Raw genomic sequence first — 19,475 nt, forward strand, 5'->3', positions numbered from 1 at the left:
CTTTCATTTGAACACTTACAAGCCATTGTAGGGTTATTAATTGGCCTAATTTCAATATTATTATGTCTCAGGAAATAGGAGGCCTGAAGAGAAAGAGAGAGATGGGGGAATGGCCAGTCAGCGGAGCAGTCAAAACACACACATATTTATCAATCAAGTTTGCCATCTCATACGGGTGCAATTCATGGTGCCCCAAAACAATTACAACAGATCACCATAACAAGTATAATAATGAAAGAGTTTGAAACGTTGTGAGAATTACGAAAACATGACACAGAGACACAAAGTGAGCAAATGCTGTTTGAAAACTGGCAGCAATAGACATGGTTGGACCCAAGGGGCTGCCACAAACTTTCCATTTGTAAAAAAAAGTAACAGCTGAGAAGCCTAATAAAGTGAAGCACAATAAAACCAAGTATTCCTGTAGGTATAAATACTTGCCATAAGACCCAGGAAACAACAACTAGGGTCTTTACACAAAGGTATGAAAACATGGCCACACAGAGACTTGGACTTAAATATTCATAGCACCTTTACTTATGATAGCACCAAAGCAAAGAGGACCTCATGTCTTATCAACAACTGAAAATACACGCCATCGAACAAAACATTACTCATCACTATAAAGAATAAATACAGACACACACAACAATATCCATGAATCTCCAAAGAATTATGCTAAGGGAAAGAAGCCATACAGACAGTATATAAAGTGTGATTCCATTTATATGAATTTTCAAAAAAGGCAAAAGTATTGAAATAGAAAGAGGATCAGTGATTATTATAAAATGGGTGGGAAGAGAGGACTGACTGAGAAAGGCCATAAGGAAAATTTTCACATGATGGAAATATCTGTATGATTTTGGTGGTATAGCCGTACACATTTTTCAAAAGTCACTGAATTATACATAGAAACTTGTTGAATTTTATTTTCTGTTAATTATACCTCAATATAGATGATTTTTTTAAAAACAGGAGAAGAAACAGAAAATCAAATACACTGTAGGCAGTCACATGATAAAGTAGGCTCACCCAATGAGACAAGGTGGCTGTAGTTCTCCAGCATCACATCTCTGTACAGGGTCCTCTGAGCAGAGCTCATACACTGCCACTCCTCCAGGGAAAACTCCACAGTCACGTCCTTGAATGACACTGATGTCTGTGAAAGCACATTTCTCATCAATCTGAAGAATTCAAAATTAGGTGACATGGATAATACCTTTGGAATGTAAGATGAAAACTGAAATTTTTTCACATTATGAAAAATCAAAAATATCTGACAGTACACACATTATCTGTGATGTCGTCGGGAAGCAGGCATTTTCATAGTTTTGGCTCTGCCTTTAAATTCCAGCCAAAATTTGATCACTTCAAAGTACAACTGCTAACATCACCATTTCTTGAAAGGATTACTGAAAGTCCTGCTACATCATTTATTTCCACCACTGTCTCACTAGAGCCCACTCTCAGAGTTATTATTAAATTATAAGTCAGGTCATGTCTTTTCTCAGCTCAAAATTCTCTAAACAACCTAGTAAACAGAGATAAATATTGAATTCATAGATTAGGAGATTCAGTATGATGGAGATTATCAGTTCTCCACAAAGAAATCTACAGATTCAATGAAATCATAATCAAAAGCTTACCAGGATTTTTAGAATCACAAGTTAATTCTAGTATTTACATAGAAAGCAAACAACCTAGAATATGAAAACAGTTTTGAAAAAGAACAAAGTCGGAGGACTGATATTACTTTATTTCAAGACATACCATAGAGCTTAAGACAAAGAAAGTGTGTGATATTAATGAAAATGAAACACAGAGATCAAAAGAAAAAGTCTAAAAATGATATATACAAACATAATGCACACACACATTTCTTTAATTTAGGTGTCTCGGCAATTCAATGGAGAAAGTATATTCTGACACAAATCATGTTAGACTAAAAAACTCCATTAGACAAAAAATAATAACAATAACCTTGATTCATACTTTGCACCACAAAAAACAATTAATTCAAACTGATCAAGACCTCAATGAATATGCTTTCTGTTTAGATTTTAGAGTCACATGAATATATCACCTATCTAAAAAAGAAATTGACAGCTGGTGTACTGAAGTTGGAACCAGCAAAATGGTTGAGTGCATGCTCCCTCAACTCAGTATTTAAAATATACTACCAGTACAAATTTCCAAGCCCAACAGCAGACTCTGAAATTCTAGATTTATGACAGGGCCAACCCATTAACACATTTGGCTGTTTTCTGATCAGCATTCCCTGTGTTAAGTAGAAAGTTTAAATATATGAAAACAGAAATTATTGATGTAACAACAAATATAAGAGAAAACTATCAACAAGGTCATGAAAATACATTTTAAAAACAGACAAAAATGTACAATTTTCTCTGAAAATAATAAAAAAATAGAAAATCAGACTAGATCCATGACTGTTTAAATAAAGTGACTCAGTAATCTACATCAACACACAAAAAGCAGATGTACTCACAAAGTCCAGTTTTAGAGGTGAGTTTCAGGAAGTCTATAACAGATGATTTTCTCATATGAAATAGACAGAGAGAGAGAGAAAGGATAAAAGAAGGAAGGGGGAACGGAAAGGAGAGGAAAGGAGAAAAGAGCACAAAGAGCCCCAAAGACTAATACAACCAAGATACCACAGTTAGTCAAGGACATAAGAAAACAAAATTATAGGCTAATGTAGTGTGTGAATACAGAATAAAAGTTCAAATAGGATAATAGCAAAAAGATGTCGGTTACAAATTTAAAACCAAAAAAATAAAGGCTCACACCCATTATCAAGTAGGGTCTATACAAGAATTCAAGAGTAAGTTAACATTCTAAAATCCATTTAAGCTACCTGCTACCTCTAATATTTGGAGATTAAAAAAAATAAGTTATAGCTTTACTCCAATAGATACAAAAAGGTATTCGATGTAATTCAGGGTACATTCATGACCCAAGTAAAACTGATTATAAAAGGGAAATAACTTACACTGATAAAAGATGTGTAACACAATCTGAGAGCAATCTGAAATCAAGAGCTGAATCCATCATACCAGTAACAGGGGGATGAATAAAGAGCTCACCTCAGATATGTTCATTTTCAGTAGGTCTTGGGAGAGTGTAGAGGATGGTGAAGATTCAGCTGGGGCGGGGACAGAAATAGGAAAAGGTCAGGACACCTGGCCTGCCCTATAGTTTCTACATTCACCTCCCAATCACATCAGCAGCCCAGCTGAGGGGCAGCCTCCCTAAGGACTCACTTTGGCCCTTGAAAAGGCAAGGGAAGTACCCTGTGGAAGCACCACTTGTCCATTTTCCAGTTTGAAATGATCATGGGGCTTAAACCTACCACTTCTCAGTTGGTAAAAATAATTTTTTTTACTAATTTAAACAATACAAACAAAAAACTAACAGACTAAAATACACCAAAGGACGACATGTTTCATTAAAATTAACAGTAGAAGAAAAGACACAGCCTGCATCCTTACTTTGTTTGTCTAGCAATATTGTTTACCCCTGGAGTTAGAAAATCCACAGGAAGCCCAGTAAAAAGGATGGCAAGCTTTAAGACAATTTTTAAAAACGTTATTGAAGTGGGCTGCAGTTTCTCAAAAGGGACTCTTGATAAGTTTCTTCTGATGACTGAACTGTATGAACGACTGTTCCACTCCTGGCTCTGTCACAATCCGGGTGAGCCTGGAGAAGTCACCGGCGCTCTCAAACTCAGGACCACCTCACCACCCTGAGACTCAGATCTGCTTTCTGCTTAACGTGTGTTTAATGCAGATGCTCATACCGCTATTACGAGATAATTGGGAGGCTTATGTAAACCACCCAAGGAAACGAACAAAGTGTCTTCTAAATAACATCTATTATCACTTTTTCGGCGGTTAGTACCTGGCACTTTGCTCTTTTTCCAAAAGACAGCACATCGAATTCTCAGAACAACGCCATGAAGCAGGCATTATGCATAGCCTCCTTTGCAGATCTGACTCGTCCCCAGGTTACTTCTCCCGCCCACAGTACCTGTGACACGGCTGTAACTGACCGGGTCTCTCCCGCTCCAGAGCAGGGCTGCCTAGCACACCCTCCGCCCGCGCTTTCTGGCCCGCTCACGGCCAGCGTGACCACTGCGCTTTTCCTCCCACTGTCCGCCCCGGCGTCCCCCCGTCAGATGCAGGCCGGGCCGGGCATTCCATCCCCACACGCACCGTCCCCGCTCCTAACGGGTCTCAGCTCCACCTGCTCCCGAGACCACAAGGCCCGAACCGGGATCGCCCCACCCACCTTCCCAGGGCCGAGATCCAGGCCAGACCCGGGCACTGCGGTCCCGCCTGGACCAGAAGGCGGCCCGAGACGTACCACTTCCGCCCCCGCCACAAGAACTCCGCTCTCAGCAAAGCTCCAGGCCACACGAAGTCCCCGTCCCCCCAGTGCAGATCCCGCACCTGCGAGGGCCGAAGCTCCAGGTTCTTCACACCACGAGGCCTGTGAGGGCGGAAGGGATGAGGCGGGACCTATGTTGCACAGGCGCAGAGGAAGCCCCAGAAACCAGGAGGGCTGTGGAGGGAGAAAGACTACATTTCCCGTCGCTCCCCGCGCCCTGGGGTGTCTTGAACAGAGCAATCAATTTATTGCAGCAGAGTAGAAATACGGGGGAAATGCTTGTTCCGTGGTCCTGGGTTCTCCGAGACCCCGGATTGGGTGTTTCTCCTCACTGTGGTTCCTGGCCTATGTGGGTGTACCAAGGCAAGCATGTAAAGGTCATGACTGATATCAGATTCTCCAGATTGCTAGATCCTGATAGTCCCGAGAAAATATCTTCCTAATGGAATAGAATTTTCCGTCTCTGTATTAATTAACCTACTTGGCATCAAGGGGGGCGTCCTTTGTGAAAAACAAATAGCGTATTTTCTCAAAAGTGAGTTCACTGGTTTAGTCATAATGGGACAGACTTTTTTTTCATTTACTGCAATTTTGAAACCAAGCAGGACGCTACAGGGCTCTTCTGGATACAAAAGCCTTTCCCTGTCGCTTGCATCTTTGTAGGAAAAAGGTTTCAGCTCCTAGACCATCGCTGAGTTCCAAAGGACAGATTCAAACAGTTACTAACCAGGGAAGGGAGGGAATGCAGAAGCAAAGAGGAGCAGTCGAGAAACAATAGTGCAGCTATAAAACAGGGACCTGGTTCCTCCTCAAGGGATTATACATAAAATATCTTTGAGTTTTGTTGCAGGATCTAAAGCCCCCTCTCTACAGGAGGATGGTAACTTCAGGTTGAGCACAATATTCCTGAAGAGCACCCAGTCACCTCATCACCAACCAAAGTAGATACCTTGCAGGCTCCGCCCCCAAATATGCCTATAAAACTCTTCCCTCAAAATCATCTAGGAGTTCAGGTCTTTTGAGCATGAGCCACCCATTCATTCTCCTTGCTTGACCACTGCAGTAAATCTTTACCTGCTCCAAACATCAGTGTTTTGGTCTGTTTGGCCTTACTGTGCATCAGGTACATGAACTTGCATTCAGCAATGATTTTCTATGTAACAATGCCTGACCTTCTAACGCTAAATCTAAATATGACAGTATTATGCACTGATAGCCCAACCATGTTTGTTTTATGCAAACTAGATGGCCCTCCTCATGACATAGGCCTAGGAAAATACTCAATATACTTTGCAAGTATTTTTTTATACACCACCAATTCTGACCGGTGCAAGGCTGTTGAAAAATCATTATTCTTTCAACATTTTATGGAGTATTTCCTGTGTTTTTTAATGTATATAAATATATTTCAACATTTTGTTTTAAATTATGCAAAAACACAAGATCAGTTTCATCAAAAGAGTAGTGCTTGATGGGATAATTGGAGGAAGTTCTCACTCTCCATCTCCTTCACAAACATAACCAATGTTAATTAGCCTCAACTTTATTCAGTGCAGCACACCACACAAATACATTTTTCAAATACAAGCTTTCCTTTTTTCTACTTATTTACAGCTTATTTTGACCCTTAACTAAAATGTAATCATATCATCAGGTCAAACTATTTAGAACTACATTGCTGGGCTGCACCCTGCACGCCTGCAAGAAAAGATATCTTTACAAAAGTGAAATAGTGACATTATCCTGTCTGCCTCTAATATAATCCTGGCCACTATATATCCTCTCTCTTCTTTAAATCTCTTATGCAGGTTAATACTTTTCTTCATAGAGACTTACATATAGGTAAACATTTATTAAGTTCTTTCAATTTGAATCCTATTACAGTAAATAAAACACTCTCACATATGGTATAACAAGTATTTATTTGCATATAGGAGAGATGCTTGTTTTGATATATTAACAATATTTTCTCCTTCATTCTCTAATTTATTTTTTAACTAATTTTAATATTAATGGTCTTGGATTTTCATGCACATAATGACAAGTTACTCATTTTCAATTTTATCATAATTTGTCCTCCATTATGGGCTGAATTGTGCCCATCTTCCAAATTAATATGTTGAAGCCCTAAGCCTGAGTACTCTACTATGTAACTATATTCAGAGTTAGGGCCTTCAGAGAAGTAATTAAGTTAAAATGAGGCTGTTAAAGTAAGCTCTAATCCAATCCAACTGGTGTTCTTATAAGAAGCTTTGGATACACAAGGAGACACAAGGAATGCATACCTACAGAAGAAAGACCATATGAAGACACAATAAGAAGCCAACACTAAAAAAGTCCCAGAGATCTAAAGCACAATATAGTGAATACAAACAACAATATTGTTGCATTATAATCGTCAAACTTGCTAAGAGACTAGATCTTAATTATTCCAATCACCAAAAAAAAAAAAAAAGATAATCATGTGACATGATCAAGGTGCTAATTGTCCCTACAACAGCAATCATACTACAATACATAAACCTATCAAATCAACATGTTTTACAACTTAAATTTACATAATGTTATATGTCAAATATATTTCAATTTAAAAAAGGAGACAACCACCTGCAAGCCAAGGAGAGATTCCACAGAAGACACCAAAATTAAGGACACCTTGATTATGAACTTCTAGACTCTCGAACTGTAAGAAAATATATTTCTGTTGCTTGAGCCCTCAGTCTGTACAATTTTGTTATGGCAGACCTAGCAAACTAATACACCTCTTTAATGAATTAAAAGTAATAAGCACAAAAAGGCTGGTGGAGCTTTATTAAATAAGTCATAATTGAATTTAAGTAAAGATTATTAATGGAGATAAAGTATATATACATCTCATCTCATATATTATACATATTATATATGAAATATCTTTTCTGTGTATTCATAAAACCTGCTGTGTGACACCTATTATTCTAGATGCTGTGTTGACGGTAGGGAAAAAGAAATAAAAACCCCTTTACTCTGCTCTTGGTTTTCTGTTCAGAATTAGTCTATATGTTGGAGTCACAGCAAGAGAGCAAGAGAGTATGGCACTAACCTGGGAGAAAGTTCTGACCAAATTGGTGCTGCTCCCTTAGGCTGAGGTGCTTGGTCATGGCTGGCCCTTTGTTCAGGACAAGATAGTCCAAAGAAGAGCCTTGCTCTCATCTCACTTAACAAATCTTAATGGCAAAACAGAAAAAGATCAAACCATTTACAAATAACATAAATACATCTCAGAACCAAGCTCAAGAATATATATCTATATTTCTATATAGCATCCAATGCCTTCTGGCCTCTAAGATTTCTGCTGAGAAATTGGTTGATAATCTTAATGAGGATGGATACCTTGTTCGTGACAAGTCACTTTTTTCCTACTACTTTCAAGATTCTCTCTTTGTCTTTGTCTTTCAACAGTTTAATTTTAATGTATCTCAGTGTGGGCCTCTTTGGGTTTATTCTCTTGGTAGATGATTGAGTTTCTTGAATTTGTACATATCTCCTTTTCTCTAATTTGGGAGATTTTTGGCCCTCATCCTTCAAGTAATCTCTCTGCTCTTTTCTCTCTTCTTCATCTGGGACTCACATAATGCATACATAAGTACACTTGATGTTTTAAATAACTTGATGTTTTAAATAACTAATTTTTTAACGAGTCTCACTCTAGCTTCCCCTTGAAGCTATGTAATTTATTATATGGGTCCACCAATAATCTAGTTCTCCAGAGAATGCAAATCTAAGATCTGCAGGTCTTAAAAAATTAACCTTGGTAAAGCAGTTTGGTCACTGAATTCAGCTGTCTTCAGGAAGGATTAATTTCCTCCACGCACCTCCTGCATAATGATCAGGATAAAAAGAATATGGGGTTATATGGACCTATTTTGAAATTTAGGTTCTGCCCTGATAATTCTAGTTTAGGTTACGCCCTTCTTTTCCTTGAAAGCTCCCTGAGGGTGCAACACTGTTATAGTCTTGAGTCGTTGTACAGATATATGGAGGTGACTAAATCCTATGTCAGGTTCTTTCCCTGAAGTTAGTCAGAATACTCAGATAAAATGATTATTTTAATTGTTATTTTTTACAGAGGGATGTCTAATATGTGATTTGGTTTCACCCTACTTTCTAACTAATAATTCTCAGGAAAAAGGGCCCCTGAGAGTAGCTGTGATTAAATTCAAAAAGCAAATACAAATGAACCATAAATTCTTTGTGTGTGTGTGTGTGTGTGTGTGTGTGTGTGTGTGTGTGGTACACGGGCCTCTCACTGTTGTGGCCTCTCCCGCTGTGGAGCACAGGCTCCAGAGGCGTAGGCTCGGCGGCCATGGCTCACGGGCCTAGCCGTTCCACGGCATGTGGAATCTTCCCAGGCCGGGGCACGAACCCGTGTCCCCTGTATTGGCAGGCGGACTCTCAACCACTGCGCCACCAGGGAAGCCCCATAAATTCTTTAAAAAATAAAATCAAGAGGTTTTGTTTTTTTTTTTAAATTCTATCTATTTATTTATTTATTTATGGCTGTGTTGGGTCTTCGTTTCTGTGTGAGGGCTTTCTATAGTTGTGGCAGGCGGGGGCCACTCTTCATTGTGGTGCACGGGCCTCTCACTATTGCGGCCTCTCTTGTTGCAGAGCACAGGCTCCAGACGCGCAGGCTCAGTAGTTGTGGCTCACGGGCCTAGTTGCTCTGCGGCATGTGGGATCCTCCCAGACCAGGGCTCGAGCCCGTGTCCCCTGCATTGGCAGGCAGATTCTCAACCACTGTGCCACCAGGGAAGCCCCAAGAGGTATTTTTTTAAACTTTATTTTTTCATCATTTTGAAAGATTTTGCTGTTCTCCCCAACTGCCAAGTTGACAGTTTTTTTTTTTTAGTCTCTTTCTTTCCTTTTTTTTTCTTGCTTTGTTTCTGACAACAAATTTGTCATCTTTATCTTAGCTTCCTTGTACAAATTATTTTTTTCTCCAGCTGCTTTTATTTTTTAAAGCTTTTTTAAAAAAATAATTTATTTTATTTTATTTATTTTTGGCTGCATTGGGTCTTTGGTGCTGTGCATGGGCTTTCTCTAGCTGTGGCGAGGAGGGGCTACTCTTCATTGCGGTGCACAGGCTTCTTGTTATGGTGGCTTCTTTTGCTGCAGATCACAGGCTCTAGGTGCGTGGGCTTCAGTAGCTGCAGCACTGTGGGCTCAGTAGTTGTGGCTCACGGGCTCTAGAGCACAGGCTCAGTAGTTGTGGCACACAGGCTTAGTTGCTCTGTGGCATGTGGGATCTTCCCGGACTGGGGATCAAGCCCATGTCCTCTGCATTGGCAGGCGGATTCTTAACCACTGAGCCACCAGGGAAGCCTCCAGCTGCTTTTAATATTTTATATTTATCACTGGTTTTGAACAATTTGATTATGATATACTTTGGTGTAGCTTTATGTTTCTTATGCTTGACATAAACTTCATGGATGTATGGATTTACAGTTTGAAAAGTTTTCAAGCATTATTTCTCTAAATTTTCTCTCCCATATCCCTCACACTCCTACAGGAACTCCAATTGCATACTTACCTGGTCACTTGAAGTTTTTCTACCATTTGCTGTTCACTGTTAATTTTTTCTCTGTTTTTTTTTCTTATGTCTTTTCCCTAGAAATTCATAATGTGCTGTTGATCCCATCAATTGTATTTTTTATATCAAGCATTGTAGTTTTCATCTACATCTAGAAGTTCAGTTTGAATCTTTTATCTCCCATGCCTCTGCTTAACTTTTTGAATGTACAGAATACAGTGACAATAACTGTTTTAAAACCCTTCTCCTAATTCTAACACCAGTATATGATTAGGAACAATTTTAATGGGTTTATTTTGCTCTGCATGGATCCCATTTTCTTGAATCTTTACAAATCTGATCATTTTTAATTGGATTAGAGACTCCAATGGGTGGTGGATATTTTGTAGTCAAAAAAAATATAGAAAGTATTGAAAGGGGAAAAAATCTTATCAACTGAGAATTTTATATCTAATTGAGAGTTTTATATCTAGAAAAAAATGTCTTTATAAATGTGTAAGATATTAACATATTCCCTGTTAAACAAAAGCTGAGGGAATTCATGATCACTAGACTACCCTAAAAAATGCTGACAGCACTCCTCCAGATTATAATGAAAGGACACTAGGGAGTAATTTGAAACCATATGAACATATAACAATCTCCAGTAAAGGTATACCCATGAGAAAATTTTTAAAAATTATAATTTTGTTTATAACTTTACTTTTTATTTTCTACAGGATTTAAAAGAAAAATGCATGAATGTCATTATAAAACTGTGTTAATGGGGCTTCCCTGGTGGCGCAGTGGTTGAGAGTCCACCTGCCGATGCAGGGGACACGGGTTCGTGCCCCAGTCCGGGAAGATCCCACATGCCGCGGAGCGGCTGGGCCCGTGAGCCATGGCTGCTGAGCCTGCACGTCCGGAGCCTGTGCTCCACAACGGGAGAGGCCACAACAGTGAGGCCCACGTACCGCAAAAAAACAAAACAAAAAAAACAGTAGGACAGATAATTGCACTTGGTTTTGGTGAGACCCCTGAAGGTCTCTGCTGTTGAGGCTCCATATGTAGCAGTAATATACCTGAATGATTAGCAAAATATTAAAATAATGTATCTCAGCCAACATTCCACTTGGGGCTCCCTGATTTCAAGGGGTCTTTGCAAATGTTGGTGGTTTCTGATCTAAGACAAAGTATATTCTGCCACAGCATTTACGGAGGTAGGATAATTACAGCCAAAATTTGACCTCTACAAACCCCTTGCTATGACACAGGCTTCAATGTGATTCATATCATTACTTAGATGTGTCACTACATTGTATACTTTTCCTTCAATAAACTGTAGATTTGTAAGTATAGTCATTGTGTGTCCTGTGTAACTTCTTTAGCAATTGAACCCATGTTACATGACACATTTAGTGCAGTTACCTATCAAAAACAAAACATAAAACACACACACACGGAGAAGAAAAAGAAAGATCAGTCTTGTACATATGATGATAAATTTAACCTCTCTGCTGCTCTTCAATTTCTTCTTGTGGATACAGGTATGCATCTGTTATGGCATTACTACAGCCTGAACAAGTATCTTTCTCATTTTTTTTTTTTTTTTTTTTTTTGCGGTACGCGGGCCTCTCACTGTTGTGGCCTCTCCCGCTGCGGAGCACAGGTTCCGGATGCGCAGGCTCAGCGGCCGTGGCTCACGGGCCCAGCCGCTCCGCGGCATGTGGGGTCCTCTCGGACCGGGGCACGAACCCGTGTCCCCTGCATCGGCAGGCGGACTCTCAACCACTGCGCCACCAGGGAAGCCCCTATCTTTCTCATTTTTTATCTGGCATACCTGCTGTAACAAAATATCTCAGTTGTCATTTTTCTAAAAATGTTATTTTATTTCAAACTCATTTTTGCAATATAATTCCCTTGATATAGAATTCTGGGTTATCTTTTTGTGATGAGAAGGATGTCATCCACATGGCTATTTCCAATGTGTAATATGTCTTTATTACATTAAAAAACTTCCTTACATTAAAAAATAATCTCTGTTGTAATATGTTGTGTTGACTCAGCCTACTGATACCTTTGTTCTCTGCCAGGAATGCCTGGGCAAGTGCATTTACTGTATTGACTCAAAGTGAACCCCACAGACATTTCCCACCATCACCACTAGGGAAAATGTTATGACTGGGCCAGCCCTTGTGGTCCTTATTATGATTATAGGCCACAACTCAACAAGAAACCATCAGGGAATTTTGAAGAACAAGAGTTATTACTCACAGGTCCTTGAGAGTACATGGCACACATGGGGCCACTCAGTGAAGTTGTGGGGAGACAGGGAGGGAGGGACAGAGGGAGAGAGTGCACACCTGGGCTGGGGCTCTCTGTTTATCAGGATTAGATGGGTGGGGTGTCTATGGTTTCATGGGTTCACAATTTTTGGGTGAATTTAAAGCATAGGTGTGAGAATTAGGGTATGGAAAAGAAGAAGTGACCGAAGGGGTCAGTTCTAAGGTTACCCAGAACTTTCTAGAAGGGAAATTTTATGAGTGGGGCAGTCTGGTTCCTTCTTTAGTACTTTTGCTAATAGCTGTGTCACACAGTTGCAATACCTTTATTTGAGACGTATGCCTTTGAAATTGATGCCAGGGCAATCAAAAGCTTAATGTCAGGCACTTACACTACAATCCACCCTAATATACCTAGGCATCAGATTTAATGGTGAGGACACTAACAGCCTGGGTAGCAGATGTATTAAAACTCAGGGGTAGGTACCAAGAAAGTATGTATTTGATTTTGGTTATGATAACAAATCCTATAATTACACAAAAAATGGTCTGAAATCAGTCAGTAGCCATTGTCCCAAACTTGAAATGTCCAGTCATGAAAATACATCAGTGATCTTGGAGGTCTAGGGAATCTGTTCAAAGATTTTGGTAATATTACAAAACATTTTAACATCTTGGGCCATCTGACGTAAGGAAGTTTGAACTTGTCCTGAGCTAGTGATGAACATGCAGCATGTGGTCCCTGGGAGGGCACAAACTGCTCTTTCCTTGGCCAGAAGATAATCTAGGGCCAGGAGGTTATCTGAAACCACTGGAGCAAGAGACTCATGGGACCGTTGCACAAGGTATATGGTTTAATGGAGGCTCTGTATTTGTAAAGACGGCCAATAGTTGTATTTTGGCCCCAATTACCCAATTTTGGGTGGCCAGGGCCACTGCACTGGTGCCTAGTTCAGTCAGTTCCAGCAGAACGGACATGCCCAGGACTAAAGAAATGAAAATGGCTTTTTGTCAGTGGTAGGCAAACAGATTAGGAAACTGAGGGATTTTGCATCCCAAGGTTTATACTCCAGAGGCAGGACAAGGGAGACAATGGCGCACTTAGTATGTAGCCCAGGGGAAGTTGATCAGAGGGCTGGGAAAGAGAGTAATATACTAGGTGAGATTCTTACACTGTGGGCCTACAGTGGAATCAAAAGGTGGCCGTTCTTACTGTAAAATATTCATTGGAGCCTTCAGTGAGAAAACCAGGAACTTGTGCCCATTCATGTCTATCTGTGCTATATGAGTCCCAGTGGTGTGGTTAAAGGGGTATGTTGACCAAGATTTGTTTGTGTCTGGGCACAGAATCACCAAAGAGGCTTAAAGCCTACCTCAAAATTATCCTTTGAGGAGCTACTGGAGTAGAAAATGGGTGAGGCATGTAACTGAAGCGTGGCCAGGGAAAGGACATCATTTTTTAAGTGGAGTTGACTGAAATTGAATATGTCAGCAGAGTAAGCATTTCAGGTAGAGTACAAGTGATTGGAGGACAAACGACAGGCCTAGCAATTTCTGACTTCAAAGTATGGGCAGCCCTCTCAGCCTATTGGATATAAATGTTGGTGGTGTTTGCTAAGCATCTTGCCAGTGTTGTGGAAAGTATAGGAGGAAGTGTAGTGGACAAGGTTATGAGAGTGCTAGCGGTAGGGGATGGTGGTGGCCCACAGACATCATGGTTGGGAATTCCCATGTAAGCACAGAAAACTGGTAGGTCAAGGGGAGCAGGTGAAGGCACGGAGTCTAAATGGGTTGTTTTTCTTGGCAGGAAAACTGTCTGCTTCTGAATGCACAGTTTCAGCCACCACAATAGGGAAGATAGGAGGCAAGGCTGCCCTGCAGTTGACAGAGGATGTACTCACAGTCTGACAAGCATCTTGGTATTAGGAAGGGTCAGCAGGCAAACACCAGGCAAATTCAGGAAAATAATATTCCGGTGGGTCCCCTGAATCTATTAAGGCAATACACACACTTAGGTTCAATTGCAGTGTTTCAGAGACTTTAGAGTGAGCTCGGGAGTGCAGCAATCTGGGCAAGTGTCAAGGTCTCTGACATGGTGATATGCCCCTGGTGTGTCCTCTCTACTGTATGGGGCATAGTCATCTCCAGCAATGAACTCTTGGGCTGGGGCAAAGTCATCTGAGGTGATGTCCTCTCCAAATCTTTGACCCTCCCATGTGGCTATCCGGTTGGGCTTGGTCATGGGCTGGGGATAGACTAGCCTGTTACAGGAGGCTTTCCTGATGTCTGACCTTCATATTTGGTGCCTCCTGCTAGTGGAACAAATTATTAACACCTCCCTGGCGTCATCAGGGACACATTTAGGAAACAACAGGTGGCTGCCCTTTCAACCCCAGCAGAGCTCATCCAAGGCACATAAAGATTCTGGGCACATTCACATCCCAAGCTAAGGAAGATCCAGATGTTATTTAGGCATTCTTGGGAATGATCCATGAGGGTGATGGACAAGTCATGGGAGCACAGTCCCTGTAACCAGATGAGTTTTGTGTATGGTCACTCACATTAGTTTGTGACAATACTTGATATATAGAATTCATGGGTGAGTATCACTTAGACATCACCTCCAGAGGGCCCATTTTCTGTGAAGGGATTCAATCCCTTTGCTCCTAGATTTGGTGTCATGCTAGCCTAGGCCCTTCCAACACAGCTCTCCAACATTTCCCATTTTTCCACCTTGTGGTGCAGTTGTGGGCTGGAGCAGTATTATTCCAACATTGCCCTTGTGTGATGGGTAGGCCCAAGGGGATCTACCAGTAACTCAATTATCAGGACTGCACAAAGCAGTAAGAATAGCTATAGCCATACAGAGTACCAACATTTGATGAGCTTCGATAGGGTTCCTTCTGGCTGAGCTACTTGAATATTGATTAACAGTTGACAAGAAAGCCTTGGGTTACCTCTTGTAGCGTGGGAAAGTCACATTCTTCTGTAATTTGGAAAGGCTTTTGATGTCAAGCTTAGACCTTCTTGAAGATACCATTTCCATTTTGCCAAGGATGCCTCAGTGGCTGTGCTGAGCTTCTGCTGGCAGGAATCTCTAACCCACGGCATTATAGAAACTTGGGTATGGAGTAATCCTGGGTGTGGGCCGTTTAGGGCCTCGGTTTCTAAAAGAGTCCAGTAGAATGCCAAGAGTTGGCACTCAAGGGCAATGTATCAGGATGCCACTGATATACTAGGTTTTAACTTTTATGCCCAAAACCCAGAAGAAACCAGGTAGACTTAGGTTTGGTGCAGAGGCTCCAGGAGGAATAGTCAGGCATAGCCACGGACTATACTCAGAACGTGGAGTAGGTGGCACTAAAGGTAAGGCTTGTTGGAATTTCTGTTGGGCAGTTTCCAAAACACAGTATTGGGCCTCATCCTAATGGAAGGTGGCAAATTTACACGTGGTTGCATAGGTAGGGCAAATAACTAGTGGAGAGATGAGGGATGTGTTGCCACCAGAACCTGAAAAGGTCTATTATTTGTTGTGCCTGTCTGAGCGTAGTGGGTGATTCAACTACACTCCAAGTATTTGGATACTTGGATATCCAAGTATTTGAATACTTGGATATTCAAATATCCAAGTAAGCAATGGATATTTGGCATTTGGGGGAATTTCTCAGCCCTTAAAGTCCCAGGTGATGCTCAGAAACGTAAAGATAACACTGGGCATTAGATCTCCTGAGGGGCATTTGCCCAGTCACACTGGTGTAGGTGGTGTGTAAGTGTGTGCAACTCTGCCCGTATCATTCCCTCAGAGGGACACCTCAGCATAATACCATCAAAATAATGCCTCAAAAATACAATTGTCCAATTGTAATTTATCTAAATCCCAGGAGCAGAGGTCTGTGGGACTGCAGGGCTGTTTAAATATGCCATTGGGAGGCACATCAATGAATGTTTAACTAATCCCTCAAAAGTGAAAGCAAATTGGATCTGGGATTCCTTTGAGATGGGAACAGATATATTAGCTAGGTCACTGATGGCAAAGGACACTCCTTGGGTCCCTTGTATCTGCCCTTTCTATACTAGAAATTGGGAAAACTGAGAACTGAGGTTTAGCTAGCCCATGGTGAGGCACCACTCCTTAGTGGCTGGCTTAAGTACCAGATAAACACTGCTATTGAAAGGGGAGGTTGGGGGCTTAATGACTCCCATTTCTGTAATAACAGGGCACAGGACTTCGGTGCCCTGTTTAAGTCAGTACTGGGGGTGCTCACCATCTTGACCTGAGGAAGAAGAGTCATTGGCAGCCAGCTGGCCACTCCCAGCAGGAAAGCCAGGAAACTGGGCTTCCTCCATGTGGCATAGATTCATGTAAGTGCATCCATGCCAATAAATAAAGAAGGGGGCCACCATAAGAGGAAGCCATTTGAGGTGAGTGGTCCCAACAGTTACATCTGAATGGATTTGACGGTTTTACCAGCAATTCCCTGTAAGTAGTAGGGCTCCCACACTGGGAATTTAGAGGGACTGCTGGAATGACAGTGATATGCGTTCTAACAGGGCCAAAAGAAACCCCTGTATATTTTTATTGGCCCAATTGTCCACCAGAATGGTGTAAGAGTGACTGTCCCCAGGAGGTGGAAAAAGCCCTCAGGAGCCACCAATTTTCCAGGATAGGGGCTTAGGTGGCTGGAAGTCCTGGAGGTTAGGGAAGAACACAGAGGGAGCATTAAGGACTGAGGGGGCTTTGTGGCAAGAGGATGGGTGGTAGAAAGGGGCTGCAGTGGGAGAATGCTAGTTTTATAAACTGAAATTTAGAGACAGGTTGTTCAGAGATCAAGTGGTCATGATTTCTGAGGTTTCATAACACACAGTAAAGGTTTGCTGTGTATTCCCTTGAGGGTTAAATTAGGATGGGAATTTATTGGGGAGGAAATGGGGAGCCTTTCTCATTGAGGGAAGTTTGCTTGAGGGAGGCCCCTCAGGACAGTAGAAGCAGAGGGGCATAAGCCTGAAGTATTTGGGTGTCTGGGTGCAAATCTCTCCTCCATGTCTAACGACCGGGTTCATGTCCTCCAGTGCCTTTTGAAAGGTTTTATCAGTCCTAATAAAATGGAATAGTGCCACTCTGTAATTAGGGGGACTGCCTTGTAAAATTCCTCTGGACTCAGGGTCAAATGGGCCCTCTTCAGAGTCAGAAATAGAGAGGCGTTCATTTGAGTCACTAGTCATAGGAATGGTAAACCCATTGGGTCATGCCAATTTTGTGTAGCAGGAGACAGGCTTCATCTAATGTTTTCCATTCACTGAGCTTAGCAGTAATCACCATGATGAAAGGTGGGCATGGTGCCAGGCAATAAATACCCAGGTGAGGAGAGCGACGGCTCTGGTGGGAATATCAGAGGTTCTTGCCTTCTCTCGTCCTCCCCTCCTCGTCACCAGAGGCCTTAATAACCTTACCTGCTTTTTCCCTGGTGGCAGGGGTATCTCATGAGGCGTGTTTTTTGGTTCTGCCCTCATTCAGGGGAAAGCCAAGAGGGCTTAGGCTGTGGTATCTCAGAGGAAATGAGCACACAGCCCAGATGGATCTTTAAGGTGTTTAAGACATACTGGCTAGTTGGTACCTTTCAGCAGCTGAGAACAACAATCCAGAGCCCATTCCAAAACCCCGCAATAGCCAATCAGCTCCCTTCTCTCCCCTCTGCTGCACCAGATTTTTAAGTTTTCAATTTAAGATATAATTTCAGATCTCAGTTTGACTTTGAGTTTTCTCCTGTTACCTGAACCTTATGTGTTGGTATTGGAAATTTTGAGGAGGACTTCTTGTAAGCCCTCTTAGTAAGTGGCTGCCTCCTTTTCCTGGGTGTCCCAGTGAAGCACCCAAGAATTAGGGTCTGCCTCCACTAGTCTCTTACACACAGGGTCTTCGGAAAAAGGCCCCAGGCCTCTGGAGAGTAATAATAAAGCCCTGGCCTGCTGTGCTACCAAGCCACGCCCAGGAAGTTCCTATAGAGAGTTTACATTTATGGAGAAGTTACTGAATCTCCTCCGGAGTTTCAGAAGGCACGGGCACAAGATGTTCAGAACACTTACAGTTGTCCATTAATTTTTTTTTTTTTTTGCAACACTGTGTTACGGATTGGACCCACTGTTTTGTTACAGGGCCCAGCAGTAAGGCCAGGTAAGAATCACAGGATTGAAGATACATGAAACTAGCCAATATTCAAAAAGTCACTTGGTTTATTGCACAAAATTAGCACACATCACAGATTAGTCAAAATAGTTAACGTTCAAAGGGGATAACGAAGCACACCAAGAAGTCTAAGAAAGAAATGTGTCAGCACCGGCAGCAATCTCTCTGGTCCAGCAACGGGTCTTGAGACAAGCATGAGTGCGAAGCTGCCTTCTGCTCCCACAGAGGCTCCAGCAGCCTCAGTCGGGAACAGCTCTCAGCTGGGTGGAGTCGGTCCTCCAGCAAAGTGCCTTCAAGTTGCTGAGTTCAGTGGTCTCATTTGAAGGAGCCTGTCAGTAGGGTATAGTAGTTACACCCAGGGGGTCGCGAATCTTATGAGTTGCTCCTTCTGTTTCAGTGAAGTCTTTCCTTGGATGTCGTCAAATTCCCTATCTAAACTTTTTTTTTTTAATTCAAGTATAGTTGATTTACAATGTTGTATTAGTTTCTGGTGTATAGCGAAGTGATTCAGTTATACATATATATACTCATATTCTTTTCCATTATGGTTTATTACAGGGTAATGAATATAGTTCCCTGTGCTATACAGTAGGACCTTGTTGTTTATCCATTCGATAGATAATAGTTTGCATCTGCTAATCCCAAACTCCCAATCCATCCCTCCCCCACAGCAACCACATGTCTGTTCTCTGTATCTGTGAGTCAGTGTCTTTTTCGTAGATATGTTCTTTTGTGTGTATTTTACATTCCATATAGAAGTGATATCATATGGTATTTGTCTTCCTCTTTCTGACTTCACTTAGTATGATAATCTCCAGGTCCATCTATGTTGTTGCAAATGGCATTATTTCATTCTTCTTTATGGCTGAGTAGTATTCATTGTGTAGTATATATATACTACATCTTCTTTATCTATTCATCTGTCGATGGATATTTAGGTTGTTTCCATGTCCTAGCTATTATAAATAGTGCTGCTCTGAATACAGGGGTACATGTATCTTTTCAAATTAGTTTCATCCTGATATATGCCCAGTAGTGGGATTGCTGGCTCATA

At 41.5% G+C, this 19,475-nt stretch overlaps 1 protein-coding gene across 1 annotated transcript in view; it reads right to left on the minus strand.

The window, feature by feature from the left end:
* The window catches only part of LOC309807271 (uncharacterized protein), a gene marked incomplete at its 5' end in the record, with an annotated part of 40,508 nt that extends 23,924 nt beyond the window's left edge, over positions 1-16,584 (minus strand). Inside the window, 6 exons of the mRNA XM_082626636.1 lie at positions 1,033-1,159; positions 3,105-3,163; positions 4,309-4,413; positions 4,470-4,633; positions 7,487-7,610; positions 16,503-16,584. Coding sequence (XP_082482762.1) covers positions 1,033-1,159; positions 3,105-3,163; positions 4,309-4,413; positions 4,470-4,633; positions 7,487-7,610; positions 16,503-16,584 — 661 coding nt within the window. The remainder of the gene's footprint in view (positions 1-1,032; positions 1,160-3,104; positions 3,164-4,308; positions 4,414-4,469; positions 4,634-7,486; positions 7,611-16,502) is intronic.
* Between the last annotated feature and the right edge of the window lie 2,891 nt (positions 16,585-19,475).

The sequence above is a fragment of the Mesoplodon mirus genome (genome assembly GCF_964341445.2).
Source record: "Mesoplodon mirus genome assembly, chromosome: 1".
Classification (NCBI taxonomy): Eukaryota; Metazoa; Chordata; class Mammalia; order Artiodactyla; family Ziphiidae; genus Mesoplodon; species Mesoplodon mirus.